This window comes from Carassius gibelio, chromosome A1, assembly GCF_023724105.1.
Source record: "Carassius gibelio isolate Cgi1373 ecotype wild population from Czech Republic chromosome A1, carGib1.2-hapl.c, whole genome shotgun sequence".
Taxonomy (NCBI): domain Eukaryota; kingdom Metazoa; phylum Chordata; class Actinopteri; order Cypriniformes; family Cyprinidae; genus Carassius; species Carassius gibelio.
In genome coordinates this window covers 8,801,538-8,828,400 of record NC_068371.1, presented here as the reverse complement: position 1 = coordinate 8,828,400, position 26,863 = coordinate 8,801,538, and the positions used below count along the sequence as shown (strand labels likewise).

The 26,863-nt window shown below is 36.5% G+C and overlaps 2 protein-coding genes across 2 annotated transcripts; both read left to right on the top strand.

Annotated features, from left to right (window-relative positions):
- Nucleotides 1-163: 163 nt before the first annotated feature.
- On the top strand, nt 164-17,089 carry LOC127980356 (uncharacterized). Its single transcript, XM_052585445.1, has 20 exons — nt 164-540; nt 932-1,032; nt 1,185-1,251; nt 1,469-1,599; nt 2,413-2,501; nt 2,612-2,711; nt 3,149-3,192; nt 3,491-3,568; nt 4,502-4,698; nt 5,220-5,284; nt 5,419-5,525; nt 5,657-5,759; nt 6,368-6,467; nt 7,075-7,114; nt 7,229-7,280; nt 10,181-10,301; nt 14,666-14,749; nt 15,222-15,345; nt 15,832-15,922; nt 16,765-17,089. Exons 1-20 carry the CDS (start codon nt 291-293, stop codon nt 16,837-16,839), a joined length of 2,019 nt encoding a protein of 672 aa, XP_052441405.1. The 5' UTR covers nt 164-290; the 3' UTR covers nt 16,840-17,089.
- Nucleotides 17,090-19,195: 2,106 nt separating this feature from the next.
- Nucleotides 19,196-21,160, top strand: LOC127980198 (lecithin retinol acyltransferase). The gene is made up of 2 exons (XM_052585432.1): nt 19,196-19,816; nt 20,752-21,160. The coding sequence occupies exons 1-2, from the start codon at nt 19,289-19,291 to the stop codon at nt 20,902-20,904; spliced, it is 681 nt and encodes a 226-aa protein (XP_052441392.1). The 5' UTR covers nt 19,196-19,288; the 3' UTR covers nt 20,905-21,160.
- Nucleotides 21,161-26,863: the final 5,703 nt, after the last annotated feature.

Genomic DNA, 26,863 nt, shown 5'->3' with positions numbered 1-26,863 from the left:
TAGGTCCTCAGATCTCTATTATGAATACCTAAAGTATTTTTATTTTTTTTAATGAATCAATTTCAGCTGTTTTAATAGAATCATCTGTAGTGCATTAAATGCTGTGATAGGTCACGCTATGTCCTTTGTAGGAACCACGATAACTTGATTTTGTCCTACACGGATGAGTTTGTGTGTAGTACAAATGTGTACTTTTGACTGTCAAGTTTTGTATTAAGTGTGCAACAACAAGTCTGTCCACGGAAAGAGGAAAAAGTAAATAAATTCAACAAGAAACGCTTTTGGCGAGCATGACGAATCTCACGCGCATATCCGGGAGTTTGCGTCGGTTGACAGTGAGAGTATTTTCAACCTCACCGCTGCCTTCCTACAGAAATCATGTGTTATATTTACACAGTTTCAGTAAATCTGCAACAAATGTCAGATGTTTTACAAGAGACTCACGTCACAGAAGCAGTAATAGATTTTACGCCTCATCAGCGCATAAAACTACACGTATCGGATGCGCGTCGGGGTTTTGGGGTGACACTGCAACGTCAGGTATTTGAATAAAATTACTTTTTTTCACCAATTATAACTTCTTCACCTCTTTGCACAATAGTTCTTGACAAGGACGGAATGACACAGAACAAGCGAACTAAAATCTCGTCCATGTGTAGTTCCTTCCATGACCACTAGATATCACCAAAACATAACATCGGGCCTTTTGACCCTTCCCTCCCTGACGCCAAAAAGATTATAATGTCAATTTAAACTTTTAAACATTTTCTTCCAACTATTGTCAAGCTCATATTAGTGGCTGCTCATATTAGTGGCTGCTCATAAAAGATATTCTGCTAACGTTTAACAACCACAACATTTCCAAACATTTTGTTTTCATTTTAAACGGTTGTTTTTAACCATCAAATCATGCCAAATCTCTCCCATGCAGTTCCTCAGCTCATATACGGTGGGAAACTGGACTTCCTTGTGTTTGATTATCTGTCTGAAATCACCATGTCACTGCTTTCAGCAGCCAAAGCTAAAGCACCTGTAAGTTATTCCTCAATCCTCCAACTGACCTGCTGTCACTGCTTTTGTTGTCTATGATGATAATTCTGTTAAATGTACTTTTTTTTTTTTTTTTACTTTTGTTTATTATAATACAGACTTGGATTAACGTTAACAATGCTCTTTTCTTTTAGAATATGGGATATGCTCCTGATTTTGTCCTTTCCCTTTCTCCATTTATTAAGGATATCAGCAAAAAAGGTAAAATTATGATAAGAATGTGACTTATGCAGACACATTTTATTGAGGTAAATTAATGTTTATCTAGGATGTTTTATGTTCTTAATATAATATATATATTATATAATTACACAACAATTCTACATTTTTCATTCTAATATTTACATTTATGTTCATATTTAGTAATTTCCGACCCATTACAGATGTTTTTGGTGCCATACTTTGTTGTGTCCTGCAGGTATTCGTGTGGTCAGTAACGCTGGAGGTGTCAATCCTCTTGGCTGTGGAGCGGCTCTACAGGAAGTAGTTCAAAAGGCGGGTCTTGACCTGAAGGTAGCTGTGGTTACTGGTGATGACCTGATGCCACAGGTAATTGACCTCCATTTATGCTTTTGTAATTAATCTCATTCAAACTGATATGTTGACATCACATGACCAGGCGAATACTACTCATTTTTATCTCAGTAGCCACCCTATTATTGGAAACTTTCACTTAATAAGATAATAATGTCTGTCTGTAATTACTGCAGTCTAGAATAGCATTATCACATGGAATTTATTTAATTTTTGCTCCAGCCTCACCACTAAGTGTCAGTATAGTCCAAGATGAAAATCATATAAACCGCAATACCATGCAGCACAACAAATAAACAAGTTCTGAGTCCAACTTTAAGAGAAAAAATGTTTATTGTCTTAGCATCTAGTATTCAGCACACATTTATTTATTATAATATTTATGGGCATATTTAGTGTCTAGTATAGTATTAATGTAAATACTATAATAAACATGTCGCAAAAGATTTCTCTTTCACTAAATGCTGTTCTTTCTACCTTTCTATTTGGCAAAAAAATCCTGGTAAATAATGATGTATTACAGTTTCCACAAGAATATGTTTCTTGAGCAGAAAATCATCATATTTCAATGATTTCTGAAGGATCATGTGATACTGAAGACTGGAGTAATGATGCTGAAAATTCAGCTTGGCAAGTAGTGTATAGTTAATACTTTTTGCAATAATTCTCAGGGGTTTGTTCAAATTCCTAGGCTAAGTATGAGTGATAGTAGTAGTGATTACTGTATAGCCATATCACTCATTATAATATATCCTCTACCCTTTCTGAGAAATGTTCAGATAGTATTGAAATCCTCCCTGTGATCTTCTGTTTTGTTGTTTATCCTAGAAAGACTCTTTGACTGAACTCAGGATGGCTGATTCCGAGGGAAAGAAACCACTTCCAAAAACCGTCCACAGCATGAATGCATATTTGGGGTATGAAGTTAATTACAGCGTGTCATTGGTTCTGTCTGTTATTCATGTCTGGAGCCGGACTGGTGGTTTGCGCATATGAGAATCAGCTTTCTTGTGTCTGTATCTCACAGCGCCCTCCCTATTAAACGGTGCCTGGACCTTGGGGCTGATATTGTAGTGACAGGACGCTGCGTGGACAGCGCTGTGGTTCTTGGACCGCTGATGCATTCGGTATGGTTTGTCACGCAAGAACATTCTTCAGATTTCTTGTTGATGTGTGTCATTCGTTCTCTGTGACGATGTGTTGGTAATTTGAACCTCCTTCATCAACACAAAACAAAAACGGACAACAAGTACCACACCAGCAGTGTGTCTTTTAAGAAAGAGCCCAATTTACTTCTAAAGGGAGAGTTTGAGACTTAATTCAAGAAGAAACTGACATTCAAATTCAAACCAGCTTCCTCTGTTTTCTTGTTAAACTGCTATTGTTGTGGTGGTTTTTAACAGTATTTCTGTACGTATTTGACATTCACAAAAAGTGCATATTTTGCATCTACAGAACCTCTTCTAAAAATGATGAGAAAATATAACTCTTATGAATGCATAAGTGAACTTTATTCAGTGTGGAAAAAGGAGTATTATAGCTCTTTGTTTGTTTATTTTGACAGTTTGCATGGGACTTTAATAACTATGACCTGTTGGCTGCTGGAAGGTACTGTAAACTGTACTATGAGCTCTTGAAATGTATGCATCCACACACAAACACACACACACACACTGCAAGTATTTGACAAGTTTATCTGCTGAAAACACAGATTAGCAGATGCAGGACTAAGATGTAGACTATACTACACTAAGGTGAAGATAAGGGCAGACGGCCACACATGATTCATTTGTTTTTGTTGCATGGTGTGATGGATTATTCAGTGTAAGATTATTTGTGGTTAAAACCACATATGTTATTATTTAAGTTCTGGACTGGTTTTGCTTTTGGTTTTTCTCTGTTGCAGCCTTGCTGGTCATCTGATTGAGTGTGGCGCACAGGCCACAGGAGGAATTTTCACAGACTGGCACACAGTTCCTGACTGGTAAGCACTCAAAAGCTCATATATTCATGGCACATTTCACCTCAGAGTCAAAAGGAAAATGCATTGAGACATTTTCATGACAGTTAAGCACACTTTCTTTTACAGTAATTTGCTTTGATGTTTCATTTATAAACACTTTGTGTTTTTTATACATGTTTACAGGTGCATTCAATTCTTTTTATTGTAATGTAATAAAAATATCACACAGTCACACACACACACACACACACATATATATATATATATTTTGTGTATATAAAAAATTCCAAATATTTCAAAATATAATTTTTTATAATAATGTAAAATAATCTTTGATAAAAAAAAGTAATATTCTGAAATATTAAAAAAATTTAAAATAGCTTTTTATTTTTATATATTTTAAAATTGCAGTGATGCAGTTGAATTTTCAGCAGACATGATCTTTCAGAAATCATTTTAATATGCTAATTTACTGCCCAAGAAAAATTTCCTATGATGTGCTGCTTTATACATAACACATTTACATTTATTCAATTAGCAGACACTTTTATTAAAATAGTAGAAGCAATCAAAAACAGCAAAAAGAGCAATGATATATAAGTGCTATAACAAGTCTCAGTTAGCCATTATAATAATACAATTATGTATAAATACTTTAATTGATTCACATTACAGTAATGAAAATTGTTTGGCTTTTTTTTGCATTCAGGTAATGAGAATTGTTGGGGAGGATGTGCTTAATTTTCATGAAAATGTGTCAGTGCAAAAATCCTAATGTTCCTTCTCTTTAAGCAAATACACTTTCTTAATTAATTTGGTTTTATGGGTGAAGTAGGACACAGACATGTTCTTTACTCCTTACCCTTGAGATTACTTCTTTTCTTTAACTTCAGTGACTGCAAATAAACATACTTGATATATGTGCATTCTCAGCTTCATTCTTTTCATTTTCAGGGATAACATGGGCTTCCCAGTGGTAGAATGTTCTGCTGATGGCTCATTTACACTGTCCAAACCTCCAAGAACTGGTGGGCTGGTTTCATTTGGTACAGTGGCAGAGCAGTTAGTTTATGAGATCGGAGACCCACAGCGTTACCTCTTGCCTGATGTCACATGTGACTTTTCCAATGTCACCATTACTGAGATACCAGGTCACTCAACTTTTACTGTATTGTACATGCATGATTGTTTATGATATTAATGCAGTGGCATATTTATAGATCTAGTAGTAGTAATATCTTCAGTATTGTGGATAGATAACTTTAAGCATACCAAAGCTGGCTGATGACAGTACTTATCTCCAGTAAAAAGTCCTCATGCAGTGATCAGATGGTTGCTTCTTTATTATCTCTAAATGTCCGACTCGGAGATGCAGCGAATTGACTTTACACCAGCTGTCTAGACTGGTGACCTACCAACTATCTGCTATAACCTTTGCAACCTCTTTCATTTAACTAATTTTATTTTCTTGGTCACAAAACAAATATTTTCTTTGTCACACAACAAATATTTTCTTTGTCCCCTAAACTTCCATCTCATTGTCCGTGTAATCAATAAGCTAATGTATGTACACTAGCTTGATTTGATCTGAAGAAAAACTGCTGAACATTCAAAACTCCAGAGCAAATCTGATACCTCACAAAATCTCTGACTGGGCTTTATATGTGTGTAGATGTGGATGGTGGAGCAGTGAAGGTAGGTGGTGCCAAAGGATCACCTCCATCAGGCGACTACAAGGTCGGTCACCATTTCTGGTTCGGTTGGTTTAAGTCAGTCATTTAAGTTTAAGTTTTCTTTTGACGCACTAATCAAAAAAAATAAAGTAGCTACTTTTTAAAAGATTGTTACGTTTTATATTTTGTCCTCTATAGGTTTGTGCCACATATATGGATGGGTTCAGGGCAACGGCAGTTTGTCCTGTTGGTGGTCCGAGAGCTGTAGAAAAAGCCAGAAGAACAGCAGAGAGCATTATCAAAAGGTTATTTTTTATTTAAAACATTTTTTTTCAATTAGCAATACAGCTAAGATTAAATATCCTAAATGGAGTTTGTTAAATACAGTGTTTATAAAGTGTATGTATTGTGAAATTAAGTCATGAAATATCTATAGGACCCAGAACATTTTCAAACAACTGGGTTTGGAGGACTATTCTGAAGTCAACATTCAAGTTCTGGGTGCTGAGGACACATATGGACCGCATGCCGTCAATGCAGTAGGCTGTCTGCTTCTGTTTTCTGTTAAAAATTGTGAAGACCTGGCAGGCAGAACGTCCATAGAACTGCAGCACAAGCCTGTCAATTTTCTATCTGTTCCAATCCAAAAATATTTAGATCACCAAAAGTAAAAAACAAAGATATGTGAACAAAATGCAAGGCCATTAACAATCCATACGAAGCACCCGCCACAATATTTCAATCACTAAAAACAAGCAAGCAAATGAGCCCGGAATATGAATGCAATGCGCTAAATGGTCAAGTGTTTTCTTTATAATGGTTTTCTATGAGGAAAAGTTTAATATTAAACTTTGTGCATTGCGTTCATTTTCTGGGTTCATCTGCTTGCATGTACAAAGTATGCATCATCAATAAGTTGTTTACTGAATTTGACGTTTAAATATCACTTTCTTACTACATTACTACTTAATGCAAGCCTCATAAAAATAACCATTGTTCAGTGGAGGAAAGCCTTGTTTTGCCCTCCATGTGGGTGTACCTATAAGGGTGTGACGTCACATGAAAACTATTAATTGTGTAACAAACTGTCCGTTTACAATTAGAACAAGTAACCTACAGCTCTTGAAGGCTGTTCTTTATTGTGCAGAGTCCTCGTGAGGCTGTGGTTTGGATGGCTGTCCATCACAAGCAGAAGAAAGCGCTAGAGTTTTTCTCCAGAGAAGTGGCACCAGCGGGTACAGGCATGGGTGAGAAAAAAACCTTGTCTCAGTTTTATCCTGCCTTGTTTTCCAAATCACTTTAGTTAAGGTCACGATTCATTTAAAGGAATAGTTCACCCAAAAATGAAAATTACCCCATGATTTGCTCACCATCAAGCCATCCTAGGTGTATATAACTTATTTCTTTCAGATGAATACAATCGGAATTATATAAAAAAAGTTTACTGTCTCTTCCAAGCTTTATAATGGCAGTCAACTGTTGTCAAGATTTTGAAGTAAAATAGAGTGCATCAATCCATCGTAAAAAAGTACTCCGCAATGCTTCAGGATGTCAATAAAGGCCTGCTAAAGCGAATGGATGCATTTTTGTAAGAATCCAAGAATCCATATATATATATATATATATCCATATTTAAAACTTTATCAACCTGCCATTATAAAGCTTGGAACAGCCCAGACATTTTTTAAGATAATTTTGATTGTATTTGTCTGAAAGAAGAAAGTCATCCGCACCTAGGACGGCTTGAGGGTGAGTAAATCATTGGGTAATTAACATATTTGGGTGAACTATCCCTTTAAAGTCAAAGCACATTTGTACAACTTAGGCCAATATGTAATTTCTTTCTCTCTTCAGCTCCAGGACTCACAGCTATTGTAGGAGGGCGACCAAGAATGTAAGTATTAGTGAGTAGTTCTTTAAGTACAGAAAAAACTGTTTAGAACTTCATGTAAAAGTATCCCACCAAATGTTGCATGTGTATTATTTAATGTCTGTTTTCTTTTTCTAGATCACCTGTGCTGAAGCCATTCTTTTTCCTTCATCCCAAAGCAGATTTGGAGGTAGTAACATTATTTTTAATGACTTTGATGATAATACCATGTTTATTTATTTATTTCAGAATCAGAAAGAGCTTTATTGCCAAGTATGCTTACGCATACAAGGAATTTGTTTTAGTGCCATAAGCTTCCAGTACACACAGACAACAACACACAGACAAAAAAAAAAAGAGAGAGATTTACAAATTGGCACATAAATAAGTGTATAAACAATTGTGCTATAAATGGTAATGGAATAGGATTGAGTGAGATGCAGGAATGTTCTAGGATGGAGGGTTAACAAATAAATATAAGGATATTGCACATTTATAAGCATAAGTAGGGAACATTTAACTGTTCATGAGGTAGATTGCCTGGGGGAAGAAACTGTTCTTGTGCCTTGCTGTTCTGGTGTTTGCGGCTCTGAGGCGCCGGCCAGATGGCACTGTTTCAGCAGCTCCTGTGGCAAGTTAAACTTCCTCAGCTGGGAAGGAAGTACAACCTTTGCTGGGCCTTTTTAACAATGGAGTCAATGGCTGTGTCCAAATTCAGGGTCTACATCCTTCGGAGGACTCATTTGAAGGATGTTACGTCACAGCGCCGCGACGAAGGCTGTCCAAATTCGTAGGATCCTTCAAATGCGGCCCACAAATGCGTCCTCCTTTTCCCCGAGTTGGAAGGATGGGTGTGGTGGATCCTTACGCGTCCTACCTATCCCATAATTCTTTTCGGCAGGACGAAGCGAGCGATAGTGGAGTGGGGGAGGAGTATTATTTTCGATGTTTTTTAAAAAACTGGCTTTTCAAAAATATATATTTTCAGTGGTTTTCTAGTTAGGCATTTTGTTTTAGCGTTAAGCATTTTTTTTTACATTTGTACGTGTATATGTAAAAAAAAAAAAGTTTACTTTCGTAAACTAGCTTCTTCCTTACTGCCTGTGTGAATATCCCCTTACACACAGCTTATTTGTTAGTGATTGAAGCTGTTTTTAACGCTTCTAAGGACGAAAGAGCAGACAGAAGTGTTTATAAAGCTCCGGGGAGAGAACGATGAGCTCTTCACCCGCGTCTTGCTTAGCGCTGTCACGGTTGCTAGGCGACAGGATATGAGCAACGGGTAAGGGAGGGAACTGAAAGAAGGGTAGGCTGTCCAAATTCACAAACACCGACTTCCGGTTTTTGCGGTCGTCGGAGGATCCATCCTCCTTCAACCGGGTAGGAAGGATCCTAAGGAGGATGCAGACCCTGAATTTGGACACAGCTAATGTGATTGTCCCACTTCAGGTCCTGAGAGATGGTGGTTCCCAGGAATCTGAATGACTCCACTGCAGTCACAGTGCTGTTCATGATGGTGAGTGGGGAAAGTGCAGATCCACTAAAGTCCATGATCATCTCCACTGCTTTGAGCGTGTTCAGCTCCAGGTTGTTAAGACTGCACCAGACAGCCAGCTGCTCAACCTCTTGTCTGTAAGCAGACTCATCACCGTCCTGGATGAGGCCGATGACTGTCGTCTGCAAACTTTAGGAGCTTGACAGAGGGGTCTTTAGAGGTGCAGTCGTTGGTGTACAGGGAGAAAAGCAGAGGGGAGAGAACACATCCCTGAGGGGCACCAGTGTTGGTGGAGCAGCTGTTTGATGTGAATTTCCCCAGTCTCACTAACTGTTGCCTATCTGTCAGAAAGTTGGTGATCCACTGACAGATAGAGCTAGGAACAGAGAGCTGGGTCAGTTTGGTCTGAAGGGCTGTTGGGATGATGGTGTTGAATGCAGAACTAAAGTCCACAAATAAGATCCTCACATAAGTCCCTGTTTTGTCCAGATGTTGCAGGATGAAGTGCAATCCCATGTTGATTGCATCATCCACGGACCTGTTTGCTCGGTAATCAAACTGCAGGGGTCCAGTAAGGGTCCAGTGATGTCCTTCAGATAAGCCAGAACCAGTTTTTCAAACGACTTCATGACGACAGACATTAGAGCCACAGGTCTGTAGTCGTTAAGTTCTGCTATCTTGGGTTTCTTTGGGATGGGGATGGTGGTGGAGCGTTTGAAGCAGGAAGGCACTTCACACAACTCCATGGATCTGTTGAAGATCTGTGAAAAGATGGGGGCCAGCTGGTCAGCACAGATTTTCAGACAGGCTGGTGTAACACCATCTGGGCCTGGTGCTTTTCTTCTTTTGTTCTTCTTGAAGACCTGGCGCACATCATGTTCACAGATTTGAAGAGCAGACCTCTCCACACTGAAGTTGAGTCGTTGGAAGTAAACTGGTCTTCCAACTTTTTAGCGTAGGTCTTTTTAGCCGCTCTGATCTCTTTGTTCAGTGTGTTCCTGGCCTGATTGTACAAGACCCTGTCCCCATTTCTGTAGGCATCCTCTTTGGCCTGATGAAGATGTCTGAGTTTTACTGTAAACCGTGGCTTATCATTATTGAATGTTAAATAAGTCCTGGTAGGAATGCATACATCCTCACAGAAACTAATATAGGATGTTACGGTCTCTGTGAGTTCGTCCAGATCGGTGGTAGCAGCTTCAAAAACACTCCAATCAGTGAGGTCAAAAGAAGATTGTAAATCCTGCTCTGTTTCGCTGGTCCATCTCTTCACAGTCCTTAATAATTTTTGTTCAAATGTAACATTCTAATACTGTTATATTCCTTTGGAGAATCATTTAGATACCATATTGCATATTTTGAAAATTTAAATACAAAGCTTACGGTGATATCAGGTAAACTGGCTTAGATTTCTTGTTAAGATAAATGGGGGAAAAATGGCCTGATTATCCTTTATCAAAATTTCATCATTTTATTATTTTAAGTTTATTAACGTAAAAGGAGTATTGGACAGAATATGGAAATGGATCATTTGATTATACATATGGATGATTGAGTGAGTGAATGAATGAATGAATCTTAATTGGGGATTTCAGGTGCACATTTATGTGAATGGGGAGCTTGTGGAGACACACCGGGAGGCAGTATCAGACCCTTCATTAACTGAAGGACAGAAGCCCTTCCTCCATTCAGAGGAACATAGCCCAGCACCCACAGGTACCCTGCTGATTATACAGTACAGTATGTAGACTACAAAATGTAAAGTGTTTATGGAATAGTTAAATATGACACACACATTTTAACACATAAATATAAAACTGGCACTATTTTATACCTACTACTTCAAAATAAGGGGTGTTTTTTTTAAAGAAATTTTAAAAGGGGAACAGAATAGACATTAATAATGTTACAAAAGCTTTCTATTTCAAATAATGTATTTTTTTTTTTTTTTACTTTGTTTATCAGAGAATCGTGAAAAAAATTTATCATGGTTATCACTGAATATAAAGCAGCAAAAACTCTGTTCAACATGATAACGAAAATGTTTTTAAGCACCAGATCTACATTTTAGAACATGTGACTGCTGAAAATTCTGCTTTGAATTGAAGCAGGAATAAATTATAGTTGAAAATATATTACAAAAGTAATTATAAGTTATTGATAAGTATTGATGTTTTTACTGTATTTTTTTGTCAAATAAATGTAGCCATCAACTGTTCACCTTTTTGAACCTATATGGTGACAAAAAGGATATTTTTATTTTTTTTTGCAAAATGTCCAAGCTGCTCTTTTCCACAAATTGAAAAACGGTGCCAACCCCGACTGTCAAGCTCCACGACAACACACCACTTCTAAAAGACATAACAATACACTTTCAGTTAAATATCCATAACATTATTTAATTTAATGACAATAATAAGTTAAAAGTTTGTTTGTAAATGCATTGATTTACATTGGAGCCAGTGGATCCTTTAGAATGTATAGTTTATTGTCAGAGAACATTTTTTCAAGCTTTGTAAACTTTTCAGCACTATTTTTCCCCTAAATTTTCCCAAATAAGCACATAATGTGATCCACTAATGATAGACACTATTGTGTATCAGAATTTTTTTGTTTGTTTTTTACATGGAGACAAGCATTCAGTGTTTGATATGACCTACTTCAAGGTGGAGGTGGATGGAATGTTTAAGCAACCAACTCAACCGAAAGAAGTAGGCTTAAGCCTTCTTTTAAAGAGCCAGTGTGATTGTTCTACTAAGAGAAGGTCTTATAAGATCCCTTGCACCATAATCCAGTGCTGCTTGTTTTCCCAGAGTCCTTTTGCTTTAGGTTCTCTGAAAGACACAACCTTTGTGATGTCCTGGCAGTGTTTGCTTGAGTCTTTTTATCTATCTGCCACTTCTCAGTTGCCCTAAACAAGCAGCTAAACCCTTTAAATAATCAGGGACATCCTTTCATTGGATCTAGTGTTTGAACACGCGCAAGCGCAGACTCTCATTCACACGCTTGCATTCATTCACAAATATGGGCCATGCACAAAACACAGGAGGTCTTAAATACAAATGAACACAATATAAAGCAACATAGCCTCTGGACTTTTTCTTTTCACTTTGTTTCACCTTCCTTCCCTCCCAAATCTGCACAGACGCAAACAGACAGAAGAACCTGGAGCCACGGTCATTAGAGCATCACAGAGGGCTGATTGTAAGAGAGGCTTCTAATGTTTCTGCAGCCCAGGGGCTTTTTCTGAGACTGAAAAACTGATCAAATTATGATAATCAGAAAAAGCAATTAGACCAAAAGTGAGCTGTGTTGAACTCCAAAAATTATTTTGTCATTTAGTCACTATCATGTTGTTCCAAACCTGCATGGCTTACTTTCTTCTGTGGAACATGAAAGGACATGTTTTGAAGAATGTTCATGCAGCTATCTTTTCTGCATTAAAGGTACTTAACAAAATCATCATAAAGCAGTTTATATAGCTCAAATACTTCTACCTCAAAGCATAAAATAGCTTTGTATAAGAAAAAGACAGAATTGTATTATTCATGAAAAATCTTGCTTAACAGTTGTGGCCACCATTCAAGTCATCTTTATTTATATAGCGCTTTAAACAAAATACATTGCGTCAAAGCATTCATTAGGAAAACAGTGTGTCAATAATGCAAAATGACAGTTAAAGGCAGTTCATCATGTGAATTCAGTGATGTCATCTCTGTTCAGTTTAAATAGTGTCTGTTCATTCATTTGCAATCAAGTCAACGATATCGCTGTAGATGAAGTGACCCCAACTAAGCAAGCCAGAGGCGACAGCGGCAAGGAACCGAAACTCCATCGCTGACAGAATGGAGAAAAAAACCTTGGGAGAAACCAGGCTCAGTTGGGGGACCAGTTCTCCTCTGAACAGATGAAACCAGTAGTTCAATTTCAGGCTGCAGCAAAGTCAGATTGTGCAGAAGAATCATCTGTTTCCTGTGGTCTTGTCCTGGTGGTCGTCTGAGATAAGGTCTTTACAAGGGATCTGTATCTGGGGCTCTACTTGTCCTGGTCCACCATCTGGTCTGGATACGTACTGGATCCGGGTGACTGCAGTGACCCTCTGATCTGGATACAGATCTGGATCTGGTGGCTACGGTGAACTCGGAATAAGAGAGAAACAGACTAATATTAGCATAGATGCCATTCTTCTAACGATGTAGCAAGTACATCGGGTGTTATGGGAAGTGTTCCCGGATCCGGTTTACCTAATGAATGCACCCCAAAAATCCTTTAACGGATTTGGATATTAGAAGCATATTAGTATGTTATGTGTAAGCCAGGTTAAAGAGATGGGTTTTTAATCTAGATTTAAACTGCAAGAGTGTGTCTGCCTCCCGAACAATGTTAGGTAGGTTATTCCAGAGTTTAGGCGCCAAATAGGAAAAGAATCTGCCGCCCGCAGTTGAATTTGATATTCTAGGTTCTTTATTCTAGAGTTTTTAGAATGCAGCAGACATGGAGAATTTTAATATAACAGGAGCTCATTCAAATACTGAGGTGCTAAACCATTCAGGGCTTTATAAGTAATAAGCAAGATTTTAAAATCTATACGATGTTTGATAGGGAGCCAGTGCAGCGATGACAGGACCGGGCTAATATGCTCATACTTCCTGGTCCTAGTAAGAACTCTTGCTGCTGCATTTTGGACTAGCTGTAGTTTGTTTACTAAGCATGCAGAACAACCAAAGCATTACAATAATCTAACCTTGAGGTCATAAATGCATGGATTAACATTTCTGCATTTGACATTAAGAGCATAGGCCGTAATTTAGATATATTTTTGAGATGGAAAAATGCAGTTTTACAAATGCTAGAAACGTGGCTTTCTAAGGAAAGATTGCGATCAAATAGCACACATAGGTTCCTAACTGATGACGAAGAATTGACAGAACAGCCATCAAGTCTTAGACAATGTTCTATGTTAATACATGCAGAGTTTTTAGGTCCTATAATTAACACCTCTGTTTTTTCAGAATTTAGCAGTAAGAAATTACTCGTCATCCAGTTCTATTAGCATCGAAATTACATTTTGGTCCAAAAATAACAAATATGATGACTTTATACAGCATCGTCTTCTCTTCCGGGTCTGTTGTGAGCTCGTTCACAACACTGCAATAACGCTGCTGACGTGTTATCTTTGTTATTGGGCGCCATACGTCAGCAGCGTCCTGAACGCACTGGAGTCCCTCGTCATTTTTGGACCAAAATGTATTTTCAATGCTTCAATAAATTCTAACTGACCCTCAGATGTCACATGAACTACTTTGATGATGTTTTTCTTACCTTTCTGGACATGGACAGTATACCGTTCACACAGCTTCAATGGAGGGACTGAGAGCTCTCTGACTAAATCTAAAATATCTTAAACTGTGTTCTGAAGGTGAACGGAAGTTTTACAGGTTTGGAACGACACAAGGGTTAGTCGTTATTGACATAATTTTCATTTTTGGATGAACTAACCCTATAAGGTTATGCGTTAAAAAAAAATCCTATCTATGGACAAAGAATTTGCAATTGGTAATTTTTTTAGACTTGAGGCAATGTGCAACTGCTCAAAACACCTGGTACTAACGTCATGGGAGCCTCTTACATCCTTCAGTAAAATATACAGAACACCACTGTGTCAGTACGATTTTTTTTATGTTTTTGAAAGAAAAATCTCATGCTCACCAAGGCTGCATTTATTTAATAAAAAAAATACTGTAAAACAGTAGATTTTAGTCTAAACTAAACTTTAGTCATTATTAATGTATTAACTGTCATTTTTTTTATCACTTTAATGCATCATGGTGAATAAAAGTATTAATTTCTAGAAAAAACTAATCTTATTGACCCCTAATTTTTGAACAGAAGTGTACATGTAAATGCAAATTTTTAGTTTTGTTTGCTTTTACCAATTTAAATGATCAGTCAAATCAAGGAATCTGTGAGTTGACTGACTGGGAGAAAAATGTTCTTTGAATAGGTTCAGATGCTCGCTGTTAGTTCAACCTGCCAACTGCTGAATTGAATTACTCTGAGAATAAAATTCTCTCTCTCAGATCTGCCCTCTGGCCCGCATACCTTCAGACTGGAGGAGTTAGCATACACGCGCAGTGGAGACAAAGGGGACTCCTCAAACATCGGTAAGTGTCTCCCCATGTGCTTTCACACGCAGTGAATAATATTTGAATGCTGAGATAGTTTGCTTATTGCATGTCACTGTCATTCCAAAAAAGCCATTCTGGCAATAAATGCTGGGAAAATGCTGGGTCAGACCATGTTCTCTGACCACAAACCACAAATCACAGCTCACTGTCTGTAGCCCAAAAGGCAACACTCTCATGTGATGTGGCAACCTGCCCTAGTCTTAAATTAATCTAAGATGTGATGGGTGGTTATATATTGTCCAAAGTAGACATGGGAGGTTTTTTTTTTCTTTTTTTTTACAATTTGTGAAAGTTTGTTGACATTTCAAATTGAACTCATACTGAAATTTCAATGGGTCAAATCTATCTATCTAGCTATTTATCTATCTTAGCTTATCGAACTATCTCAGTGTCCCAGTTTGTTGATCCGTAGATCTAAAAATCTAATATGTATAACTTCTGTTTTTAGGGGTTATTGCAAGACACCCACTGTATTTCCCGTACCTAAAAAAGTTTTTAACTGCTGAAGTTGTGGAACAGTATTTCCAACATCTGATCAGAAAGGATCAGACTGACCTACCCTCTGTCATACGGTAAGAAGAAATAAAAAATGTGCTAGTCGACCATGTCTAGCGGTGAAAGACATGTACGATGTTAACATGTAATGGTTTGATGAAGTAAAAGGCAAAGACGGATAATCTTTAAAATAAATTATCCTACAACTCAATATAATACTTGGTTAGTAACCTACTTTTAAGGAAATCATTCAAGTCTGAAGCTGTAAGGAAGTTACAGTCACGCAAAATAAACATTGTCACAGCTTTATATTGAGCTACTCCACATCTGTAGCCTATGCCGCTTTTTAAAGACCTGTGTGTGTGAGGGAGAGTCCATGCATGCAAGCCTCTTGTTTTATGGGCTGGGGAAAACTCATTTGGTGCCGCTAATGAGGACCACCTCATGCTGAGGACCGACATGTCTGTGTAAGAGTGTGGTGTGAGCTAATGCACAGATGTGTGAAAATAGGGAGGTGATCTCAGTTAAAATAATCTATTTCACATGTTTGCTGTGGCTTCCAGGTACGAACTGCCTGGCATTAGTGGTCTGAACTTCATTCTTCAAAACTCACTTGGAGGGGGAGGGGTGGCGTCACTGCGCAGCGACCCTCAGGTAACATGCACATACGCAGACAGTTTGGCACACATTCATTCATTCAGACTACATCAAAATTGATTTAGACACAGTGTCGTCAACCAATGTGGGTTTCACAGAAAGTTTAAAGAATGATAATAAAACTCTACAGGGGAGAGAAAACTATTTACACTTGGTGTGAGATTACTTGGGTATCTAGATATTTACCGTACAACCTCAAAGAAATAGTTCTAAGAATTTAATTGTTTCCTCACCCTTGTTTTGTTCTGAACCTGTATGTTAAGTTACAAAGTTATTTTTTTGTAAGAAATTAGTACTTTTATTCAGCAATGATTTATTAAACTGATCAAAAGTATAAGGAACCACATTTATAATGTTACAAAATTAATTAAATTTCTATTTGTCAAAGAATCCTGGAAAAATATAACGGTTTCCACAGAAATACTGCACTACTTCTGTTTTCAACATTGATAATAATAAGAAATGTTTCTTTGGCACCAAATCTGCATATTAGAATGATTTCTGAAGGATCATGTGACACTGAAGACTGGAGTAGTGATGCTGAAAATACAGCTTTGCCTTCAATGGAATAAAATAGATTTTAAGATTCAAATAAAAAGCAGTTATTTGAAATTGCAATAGTATTTCACTATATCATGTGTTTCTGTATATTAATGAAATAAATGCATCCTTAGTGAACAGAAGAGACTTCTTACAAGAAACATTTTATCTACCCCAAACGTTTGAATGCTAGTGTTTATTCTAACCAGCATTTAGATATTTAGCAGTTATATAAATCCTTCACAACATAGTGTTACATCAGGTGTTTAGTGTTACTAAAATTGTGTTGTTTTCTGCAGGGAAAAGCTTATGGGCAAATGCTGCTTGACTACAAACTGAAAGGCCTTCCTAATTTGAAATCACTGGTCGATTAATAAAGGACAAGGACTAAAAGAAGTCAGGGGTGTGTTGAGATTTCACATTTGAAAACTGCTTCAAATGAATAATGTGAAAGAAATGTGATTTTATAATGTTTGAAAATGCCCAGATGGATTATATTATGAACTTTGTAGAATGTAAACAGTGTTTTCCATTTTTAGTTTGTGAGTTCCCAAACTGTTGTGTTGAGTTGGTCACGTCTAACAGGCAATGGCAAAACAATAAACCCTTGGAAGTCCAGAGTCACATCATTCTCTCATTACCTCTGACCCCTAACGACACAGGAAGTGAGAGAGCAAAAGGTTTTTCCTCTTATGACTGAGTTGCCGTTTACCGTTGAGGAAATACGCATGTATTCTAAGAAAGAAGAGAATTTGCTTTAATGATGCTGGAAAAACAGTACTTATAATGAAACTCATAATCCAAACTCAACTACCTCATGCATTTTTATTCACTGTGACATTAACACATTCTTTTGTCAGGTTTTATGGGAAATCGTTCAAACTGTGATGTTTTGACCCGCATTAGCATGCACTAACAGCATGACCTCAGCGGCGCAGAGTGATCAGTGGGAAGTGGACGGTGAGATGTGTGAAGCGCTCATTTGTCAACGGCTGACAGACAGATCCAGCAGTTCTTCATTGTGTGCATGCAGAGCTTCTTGGCTTCATCTTAATGCAACAGTGTGTCATTCACAACAAACACATACACGGTCACATAAACCCAAATCACTCTCATTCAAAACTCCTACATTTATCACAAGCGCATTCAGCTGTCCCATGCAGACACTGGGATGCTGGGGGACAAAACAGAGAAGGAAGATAAATGGTTTATCATTTATCACCCGCTATCTTTCAGTGCTCCACTGCTGTTCAAGCGAGCAACAGCCCTGAGAGAGAACCGTATAATCACTAATCACTCAACATTCAGCTTTTGCCCTCACTGGGACACCTTTGTTACCACTGTGACACTGATTTCTCCTCCTGTCCATCATCGCTGTCCCACAAAAGTGAACCTCTGGGGGAGGGCGGCTTTTTGGGGCAGCTTTAATCCTTTTCTTTATCTCTGAGTTAAGACCGTTTTGCATCATTTTGCTAACACTTTACCACTAAATGTCCCGTTAAGCCCAATGTGGGTTTTATAAACTTTGCATTAAGGTTTGTATGAAGGTGGAGGATTAACAAGACAATTAGTTGTTTTCATTCCATTGACACACTCTTAGTTTAGAACATTAGTGATATTGGTATTCATTAGCAGTGCTGCCGATCTCGTGGTGAATTCAGTCCTTTTCTGTTTTGGAAATTGGAAATGGCTGCGTTTCTTAGGACTTGTAATAAAGTGCTGACGCGCTCTGTCTGTACATCCCGCAAACTGGTCTATTGGTAAAAGGAGCTCTTGTTTGGTGCGGTCTGGGTGAATGTATTGAGGACTTTAATTATTGCCATATGGCATGAACTAGCTCTCAACTTCAAACCACCGTTACCCAAACTTTCTGCTCTCACTTTTTCCACATTCATCTGCCCTGCACTTACCTACATCAGAGAAAGTCCAGACACTTCTGGAGTTCAGAGACCTTCCGTTTAACTAGTTTGTTTGTTCATTTTCCACCAATAGCTATAAGAAACAAATTAAATAGATTCAACCAAGTTTAAGTAAAGAATTTAATTATTAGAACATAAATCGCTATAAAAATTACACAAATATTTATATTTGAAAAATATGAATGCAAATATGAAAAGTTTCAATCATTGTTATTTAGCATTTCTTTGTAATTATTTGCAAAATGTACTATATATTATAGAATATAATGTCATATATATATATATATATATATATATATATACTATCAAATACTATTTTGTATTTAAATAAATTTAATCTTAGTATTTTTGTAGTTTCCAAACGCCAATCAACCTCTTTATTAGACTGCTGATTTCCTGTATCAACAAGTATATCAACAAGTAAGATTAAATGTATTTAAATACAAAATACATTTTACTTTTGTATACACACACACAAACACAATACTCCAATTGGGATAATGTTTTGAGTGTATTCTTCATAAATATGTACTCTTCCTAAATATTGCTCCATAAATACTTTTTCATTTAGGTCCTCATACATAAATTCTATACTAAGTTATACATGAATAAATACCACTAATTTTACATATTAGTTGAAAAGGGTTTAGACTGGAGCCTACCTTTAGTTAAGACAACATTTCTTATATGTGTCCAAATTATAGGCTAAATTTTACAGTAGCCTATGCGATAAGGTAAGCTACACTTACATTGAACCATTATTATATTATGTTATATAGATTTGTACAGCTCTTCAGTGGCGCATCACTGGCCAATAATCTCTCCGCCAGCGCAGTGACGCAAAGACGAACCGCTGCTCCGAATAAAACCAAGCGGGGAAGTGAAGCCTGAGCAGCACTGCAAAATGTTAGATTCCCTTGCGTTGCTGTTGGAGAAAACCTTCCTTCTTGCACATTTTAACTTTTTCAGCACAACTTCATCTAAACAAGAAAAATGCCCCAAACGCCGCGAGGAGAGCACTTATTTCCAGCGCGGGGATCTGCTGGAGGTTCCTCGCACTTTGTTCACTCATTTTGGGATTTATCTCGGTGACAACAAAGTTGCACACCTTATGCCTGACATACTGCCGGTTCTGACGAGCAACAAATCTCAAATCCAGAAAGTTGTGACGAATACGAGACTGTTGCTCGGTGTGATCTACAAGTACGCCTCAATACGCGTCGACACGGTGGAGGATTTTGCCTACGGATCCCCTATTTTACTGAACACGATGGATACTACCCTGAGGAGACAGCCGCTGGCCGCCGAGGAGGTCGCCAGGAGAGCTGAAAAACTTATTGGTCATATTCCGTATAGTCTTCTGTGGAATAACTGTGAACATTTTGTCACTTACTGCCGCTACGGGACAGCGGCCAGCCTCCAGACCGAGCAGGTAAGTTTCTGCTGCACACTTTCCTTGTGAATCCTCGAGTGCGTACTTCATATCCACAGCATGTACAGTAGAGAAACTTATAATTTAATAATTAAATGTTACCAATTTTTTTATTTTTGTATGTTACGCACAGTTATACATTAGCAAGATTGTTTTAAAAATAGATTTAGCGAGATTAATATAAAAATACAGATGAAATCCAAGTTTAAACGCGGATGATATTTTTTTTAAACGTTATATATGGGTTAAACGGATTAATTATTTTAGCTTAAATAAATTAACGTTAAAAAGAGTCGGTGACAAATAAAGACATTCTCAGAAATGTAATATCCAAACGTTTGAAAAATGTTTATATACAAAAAATAAAATACAAATAATTGTGAGTTTAAAAAATGTACAAAATTTAAGAAAAGTATTGTAACAATAATTTATTATTATTATTATTTACACACATTATATTTTCCCACTTTTTGAAAAATGTTTATTATTATTTTGTATTATTATTAGTTTGCTTTTCCCCCTTATATTAAAATTTTATTTATAACTTCTGCAGTCCGATCTTTCTTGTCACATGACAACAAAATGGCTTTCTGCATTTTGTTTTCGTCACGTGACTTTAAATTTGAAACGAACTGTTTAATAATAATATTTATAAAAATAGCTTCACTGTTGTTTGCTATATTATTAATATGAACATTTTTAGAAAATTCAAATAGCCTAAAAAAAAAGATATTGCCAACATCTTTTTTAATTACTACTTTTTTCAAAGCCAAACATTTCAGCACAGTTAGCTTTATATCTATTATTTACTATAAATACATTTATTTATTTACTAAAACATAATATATAGCAGTGTCTGAGATGCAAATGACTGCTTTTAGGCTATTTGTTTTAGTGCTCCGAATCTCATCTATGCCATCTCTTTCCCTCGACAGTTTTGTGAAAATGTAAAATCAGTAATCCGGGACCAGAGGAGTGTTCTTCTGACCACTATCATCGGAATGCTTTCCATGTTTTTCCTTGGAATAGCGCCATCCACTGCACTTCCAACTTTCATCATTCCTTTCATGTTGTGGATGGCTGGATGAGAGACACTTCAAATCTAAACCCTTACGAACAATTTAACGTAGCAAAAGTTTGTATTTTTGGCTTTATTATAGAATGTCACAGCAGCTATTGTTGTCACTGACAGTTGTATTTTTTTGCTATTGATAACTTAATCTTTTTCATTATTTTTACCTTTTATATATTAACATTTTACATATTTTTATGACATCCTTTTTAGAAAACATACTGTACAGTGTTAACAAGTAAATAAATCTAAATTAAAATGATATAATGCTGTTTTATGTGCTCTTGCCTAATTCTAGTACAAAAACAGGCTAAGATATTTAGAGCCCCAGCACCGCGGTGCACGCCTTTCAACAAAATTGAAATTGCTCAGTTGTTTGTTATTTTTATTATTATTCAAAATTATTCACATTTTTGATGCAAAATTGCTCGATAGTGCCACCAGTACACTTTCTATGAAGTGCCCCTTGAGCTACGTTTCACATACAGGTATGAAATTCAGTGGAAACATTTAACGTCCCAATACCTACAAAAAAGTATCTTGGAACAAAACTCGACACCTGACAGGAAGACAGTTATCTAAAGCCCTTAGTGATGTTACATTGTGAAGATCTTGACTTCTCATTTAAGGGTGTTTCCGTGCCAGCCTGACGAATTTCCATGTGTCACCATGAAACAGGAAGTTTTTATAACTCAGGCCAAACTTCACATGTTTGATAAAACTCCTGACCTGAAGAGATCTACATCCCAATATTCAGCTACAGTCATAGCGTCACCTGTTGGCAACAGGAAATGTCATGTTTTACGCTGTAACAAACCCCTAGAGATTTAATGACAAGAACATAATATTTGGTCAGTCTAATGTAGAGACCTTTATGATGTTAAATTGTGAAAATCTTGAGTTTATGTTAAAGGGTGTGTCCTGTTGCAGCCTGATGAAATTCGATGTTACGCCCATATAAAAGGAAGTTGTTTTAATTTGCACCCCCCTTCTGGAACCTTTACTTTTAAGTGTGTGCAGTAAAATTTACATAAATGAGACTTTTTAATAAGAATAATTAATAATAATAATAAAGTTTTTGCTTTAGTTTTTATTTTGTGACTTGTTTACCAAAGAAACCATCAGTCGTTTCAATTTAATTAAAACTTTTTTTTACAATTTAACTGAATTTTTTTCCAGTGGTTTTTTTAAATTAATAATTTATGTTTGTCTGTTCAAGCATAAGAATTGATTCTGGGGAATTTATCTGGGGAACAACCGTGTGGCTCACCTCATTCCTGATATCATGCCAGTCTTGACCACTGACAAGAACTCCCTTGAGAAAAGGTGACTAACAACAGGCTAATTTAATTCAGTGGAGGACTTTGCGTATGGAGCAGAAATTCTGGTCAAACATGGACAAGGTGTGCAGTTGGTCTCTGTTTGAGGGTGAGGAGGTCGCTAAGAGAGCCGAGAAGCTCTTGGGCTCCATGGTTTACAGTTTGCTGTGGTACAACTGTGAGCATTACGTCATGTACTGCAGATATGGAACCAGCATGAGCTTTCAGACCTACCAGGTGAGATTTTTCAGGAGAGAAAAAGGGAGCAAAATCAACAGTCTGTGACATTCTATCAATCAGTAAATATATAAATCAAATAGATTATTTTGCATCATAAATTGAATCAGATATTGTTGAAATAATTCATCTAAACTCTGTCGTATTTGTAAATCTTTACATTTTAACAATTTCAGTACCCAGAACTTCAGTAGTCAGTACCAGATTTGACTTTCTTATAAGTTGGGTTACTAAATAAACATGCGTTTTCTAAATGAAAGACCATGTCAACATGAATTTATGTAATAAAAGTAATCCAAAGTAAGTAAGGAGTCTTTCATTTCATTAAGCAATGTTCTTGTCCCCATCTATATTGCTACTTTCAATCGTTTCATGTGTGGTGTGACTGAAGATACTTTTTCAGCCACATTGCATTGACTATTTACCTGAAATTCTTGGAATTAGGATGAAAATGCATTAATTTGAATTGTTATGTTGACCAGCTGGTGAACAAGGTTAAGAATGTGTGGCAACAGCACTAATTCCGTTTCAAACTAGATTACATGCAAAAATCAGGTTGAGAAATTTACAGCAATTGAGAAATAAACTCTTTTGTTTTCAGTGCTGTTATGTTAAGGTACATCATATAGATAATTTATTGTATTACTGATTGATTTTACTTAAAATATTGGCCTAGCCTATAAGTAGGCCTATTAAAAAATATATTAATAATTAAAGATGATCATGTACTGTACATGTTTATATATATATATATATATATATATATATATATATATATATATATATATATATAATACCTGAAGGTACTTTAAAGAATTCCATGGTATGTTTTGTAAAACCATTGTATGGTAATGTAAATAAATAAAGAATAAAATAAATAAATGCTATATATATAGTTTCCTCAGTTGTGATGACCACTTCTCCTCTTGAATGTTGAAAAGTTAATAGCAAGTGTAAAGTGTAGATCAGACGAAGCCCTTCTGCGGAAGTACCATAGGGGAAATAACCTGCAGATCATTGGTTGAAACTCGACTGTGCAGGTAAATAGCGTTAGTCGTAACGTTAGTGAACAGTGTCGAGCATCGAGCGTCACTTAAAGTTATCCCCATATTTTTATACGTTTGTTAATTTATTGAGTTGCCAAAAGGTAAGAGAAGCGTTTAATTACATGAATACGAGTTTGAAAATTAATTCTAATTTGAAGATTAAGTTAGTTCTAATGATTTTCACAAGAGCTTGACAGAAGAAGTCTGTCACACAATACTCAGATCATAATATTATTCCAATGCAGTTTGGGTATATAAAATCCAATGGATTAAAAATACGTGTTTTGGCCGACTTTACATTGATAATTTGTTATCATTGATAATGACGAACGTTTTTACCTCAAAATTTTGACTTTGATATTTGTCACGAGTATCGAGGTTTTTATATATATGATAGTGATGAATTCAAATGGGTTGTATTGTTATTAGGCTATCATAAATAAATATACATTAAATGAGTATAAGACCGTATATGTTGTTACATTACTCTACAGATGAGTTATAGTTACTATGCTAATTGTGTAATTATTCTAACGTGGCTGAGCTGGAAAGCTGCGTTCCAACGCGAGCCTTTAATCTCATAAGTCATCACATTTTATCAATAAATAGAGACGTTTGTATTTAACGCCGTAAAGGTTTCCTTCATATGTACGTAACCTGTTCTGGAGGCCCCCAGCATCGCAAATTTTGTGTGTCTCCCTCATCTAACTCATCAGCTCATTGGTAGAAACCACAAGACCTGAAATGGGTGTGTCCAATAAGTGAAACTTAAAAAATGTGCAGTGCTGGGGGGCCTCCGTGACAGGTCTGAAAACCCCTGTTTGAGGCTACTATTGTAGTAACATTTGTGTTTCTAAATCTCTAAATCCTGGGACAAATTATTCCCAATTAACTACAAATTCACAATAAGCTTAAAGGGATAGTTCACCCCCAAACTATATTTTTTTTCATCATTTACTCACCCATGTTGTTCCAAATGGTATGAATTTTAACCATATCATGGAAATCACTAGTTACCTGCAACAAAATCCAATCAATTCAACATAGACAGGTTCAAGTTCCAACCTGTGCTTTTTCTTGATTAATACCGTTTCATATCGTATTATGGTCCTAAAATTACTTGGAAATGCCATTTCACATTGACTTTAACAGTTTAGATTTAGATTTATTCATAAGTATATAATTTGCAAGTAGCCAAAGTTTAAAATGTGCAGTAATATTCCTGTAAAACATTTGTGTTAAAAAAGAATTAAGACTGGATTGATGTAATACAAAATATTATTTTATGTACTGTAGCATGAATTAATGAGATCCTAACTAAAATTGCCATGGTTATAGATAAGATTCTAAAGTTGAGATCTTTCTGTAATACGCCCCAAGGTTGGGAGGGCCCTCCTCCTCCAAGAGGTTGTGAGGTGTTTGTGGGTAAAATCCCAAGAGATATGTATGAGGACGAGCTGGTACCTGTTTTTGAGTGGGCTGGTCACATCTATGAGTTCCGTTTGATGATGGAGTTCAGCGGGGAGAACCGTGGCTACGCCTTCATCATGTACACCACCCGTGAGGGAGCCCAACGAGCCTCCAGTCAGCCTGAACAGCCTGAAGTCCAGCCAGCTGAGCTCAGCTGTATCATTGCTTGATTACTGCTGCTACAAGAATAACTGGTCTCTGCCGGAGTATCATCTCTACTCCCTAGCCGGACAAGAGGGGAAAATGATGCTCATCTACAAAGTGGTTATCAGCAGCACCAGAAGCAGCTTCATGGAGAGTTGTAAATATAATCTGTGGAAACCATATAAAATGTACATGATTATTGCAGCCAGCCAACGAATTCTAAAGTAATGGGTAAATTCTACATATGCTACCCATTCATCAACAGTAAGAACCATCACATAGAAAAATGCAGTAAAATATACCCCCAAACCGTGAGTTTTTTTTTTTTTTTTTTTTTTTGCTTTAAATTGCGCATGCGTCAGCCCGCGTTTTTGATTGAGTGTGGACTCATATAAACACTGAAGCAGTGTTAAAAGTAACACTGAAGCAGAGTTGAAGTTAATGAGATAATTAAGAAATTAATTGGGTCATGATTGACCATTATTGAAGACATCTGATGTTAACAAGCAGACTCACCAAACTAGAAATTCACAATTTGTGTGTTACCATTATAGTGGTCAATGTTTCCTTTAGTTGGGTTCTTGAACCTTCCGATGTTTACTTTAGACTTTGTGGGGCTGTGTTAACAGAATGATAACAGACAGACCAGCGCAAAGACAATCATGTGTGCTATTGATTGATGTTTGAACTAATTGTCATGGAATGACCTGAATGCGTCAGTTCAGGTTTCTTTAATGTATACATAAATTAAGTGGTGGTGTGGGGGGGATAGGAATCCAGAATTTTTTTGGCATAATATGACTAAAAGTTAGTTCTACATAAAGAAAAAAATATTACACATAGAAACACAGAGATCAAGAATCAGCGTGAGCATCACAACAACGGTGACCATCAAAAAAGCATGTTGTAGCCAATAAAAACTCATCCATTGCTCCCATCATGCATTGCGGCATGAATAAATTATGAGCTGAACTGTCTACATTTTGTTTTTGCTAAGATAATTTTTACCTAATTTTAATGAGTAAAGTAGCTGTTGAATATATACATAAATGTGAGGTATTGTTACCCAATTTATGCAAGCATTTAATAGCTTTTTACTTCAGATAGTTTATACTCAATATATGGGATTAAATCTACCCCACCAAAGTCGATGCAAATTGTTACCTCACATTTATTGGGTAAATTCTATAGATTAGTTTTTACAGTGTGCACCATACTGGAGGACGCCAAGGAACTTGCTGCCCAGAATGCACTCTGGAACCTGGGTTCGTTTATTTCAATTGTTTACTGGTTTCTGTAGTTTTTGTTTCTGTACAGCATTTTTATACTGATTAGGAGTGCACTGATATTAAAATTCAGGTTGATGCATACAGTATAAGATGATAATTACTTTAATGTCATGGCTGACAGTATGACCAATCATAAAATTCTACACTTTTGTTTTGTCTACATATAACAAAATTAAACATTAAAAACTAGTCATTTGAAAACATAATTTAAATGCACTGAATGTAGGCATCACAATATTATAAATTACAGTACAAAGAATGGATATTTATTTTAAGATTTGCCTTTAACACTGTTGTTTAATTAATAAGTGCTTTTAAAATTGTCATTTTTGTGTTAGATGACTAAATAAAAACAGACAAAATGAGCATGCAAAATTATAAAACTTTGGGTCAGCAAGTTTTTAAGAAATTATTACTTTAATTCGGCAAAGACAATTAAATTGAACAAAAGTCACAGTAAACACATTTAC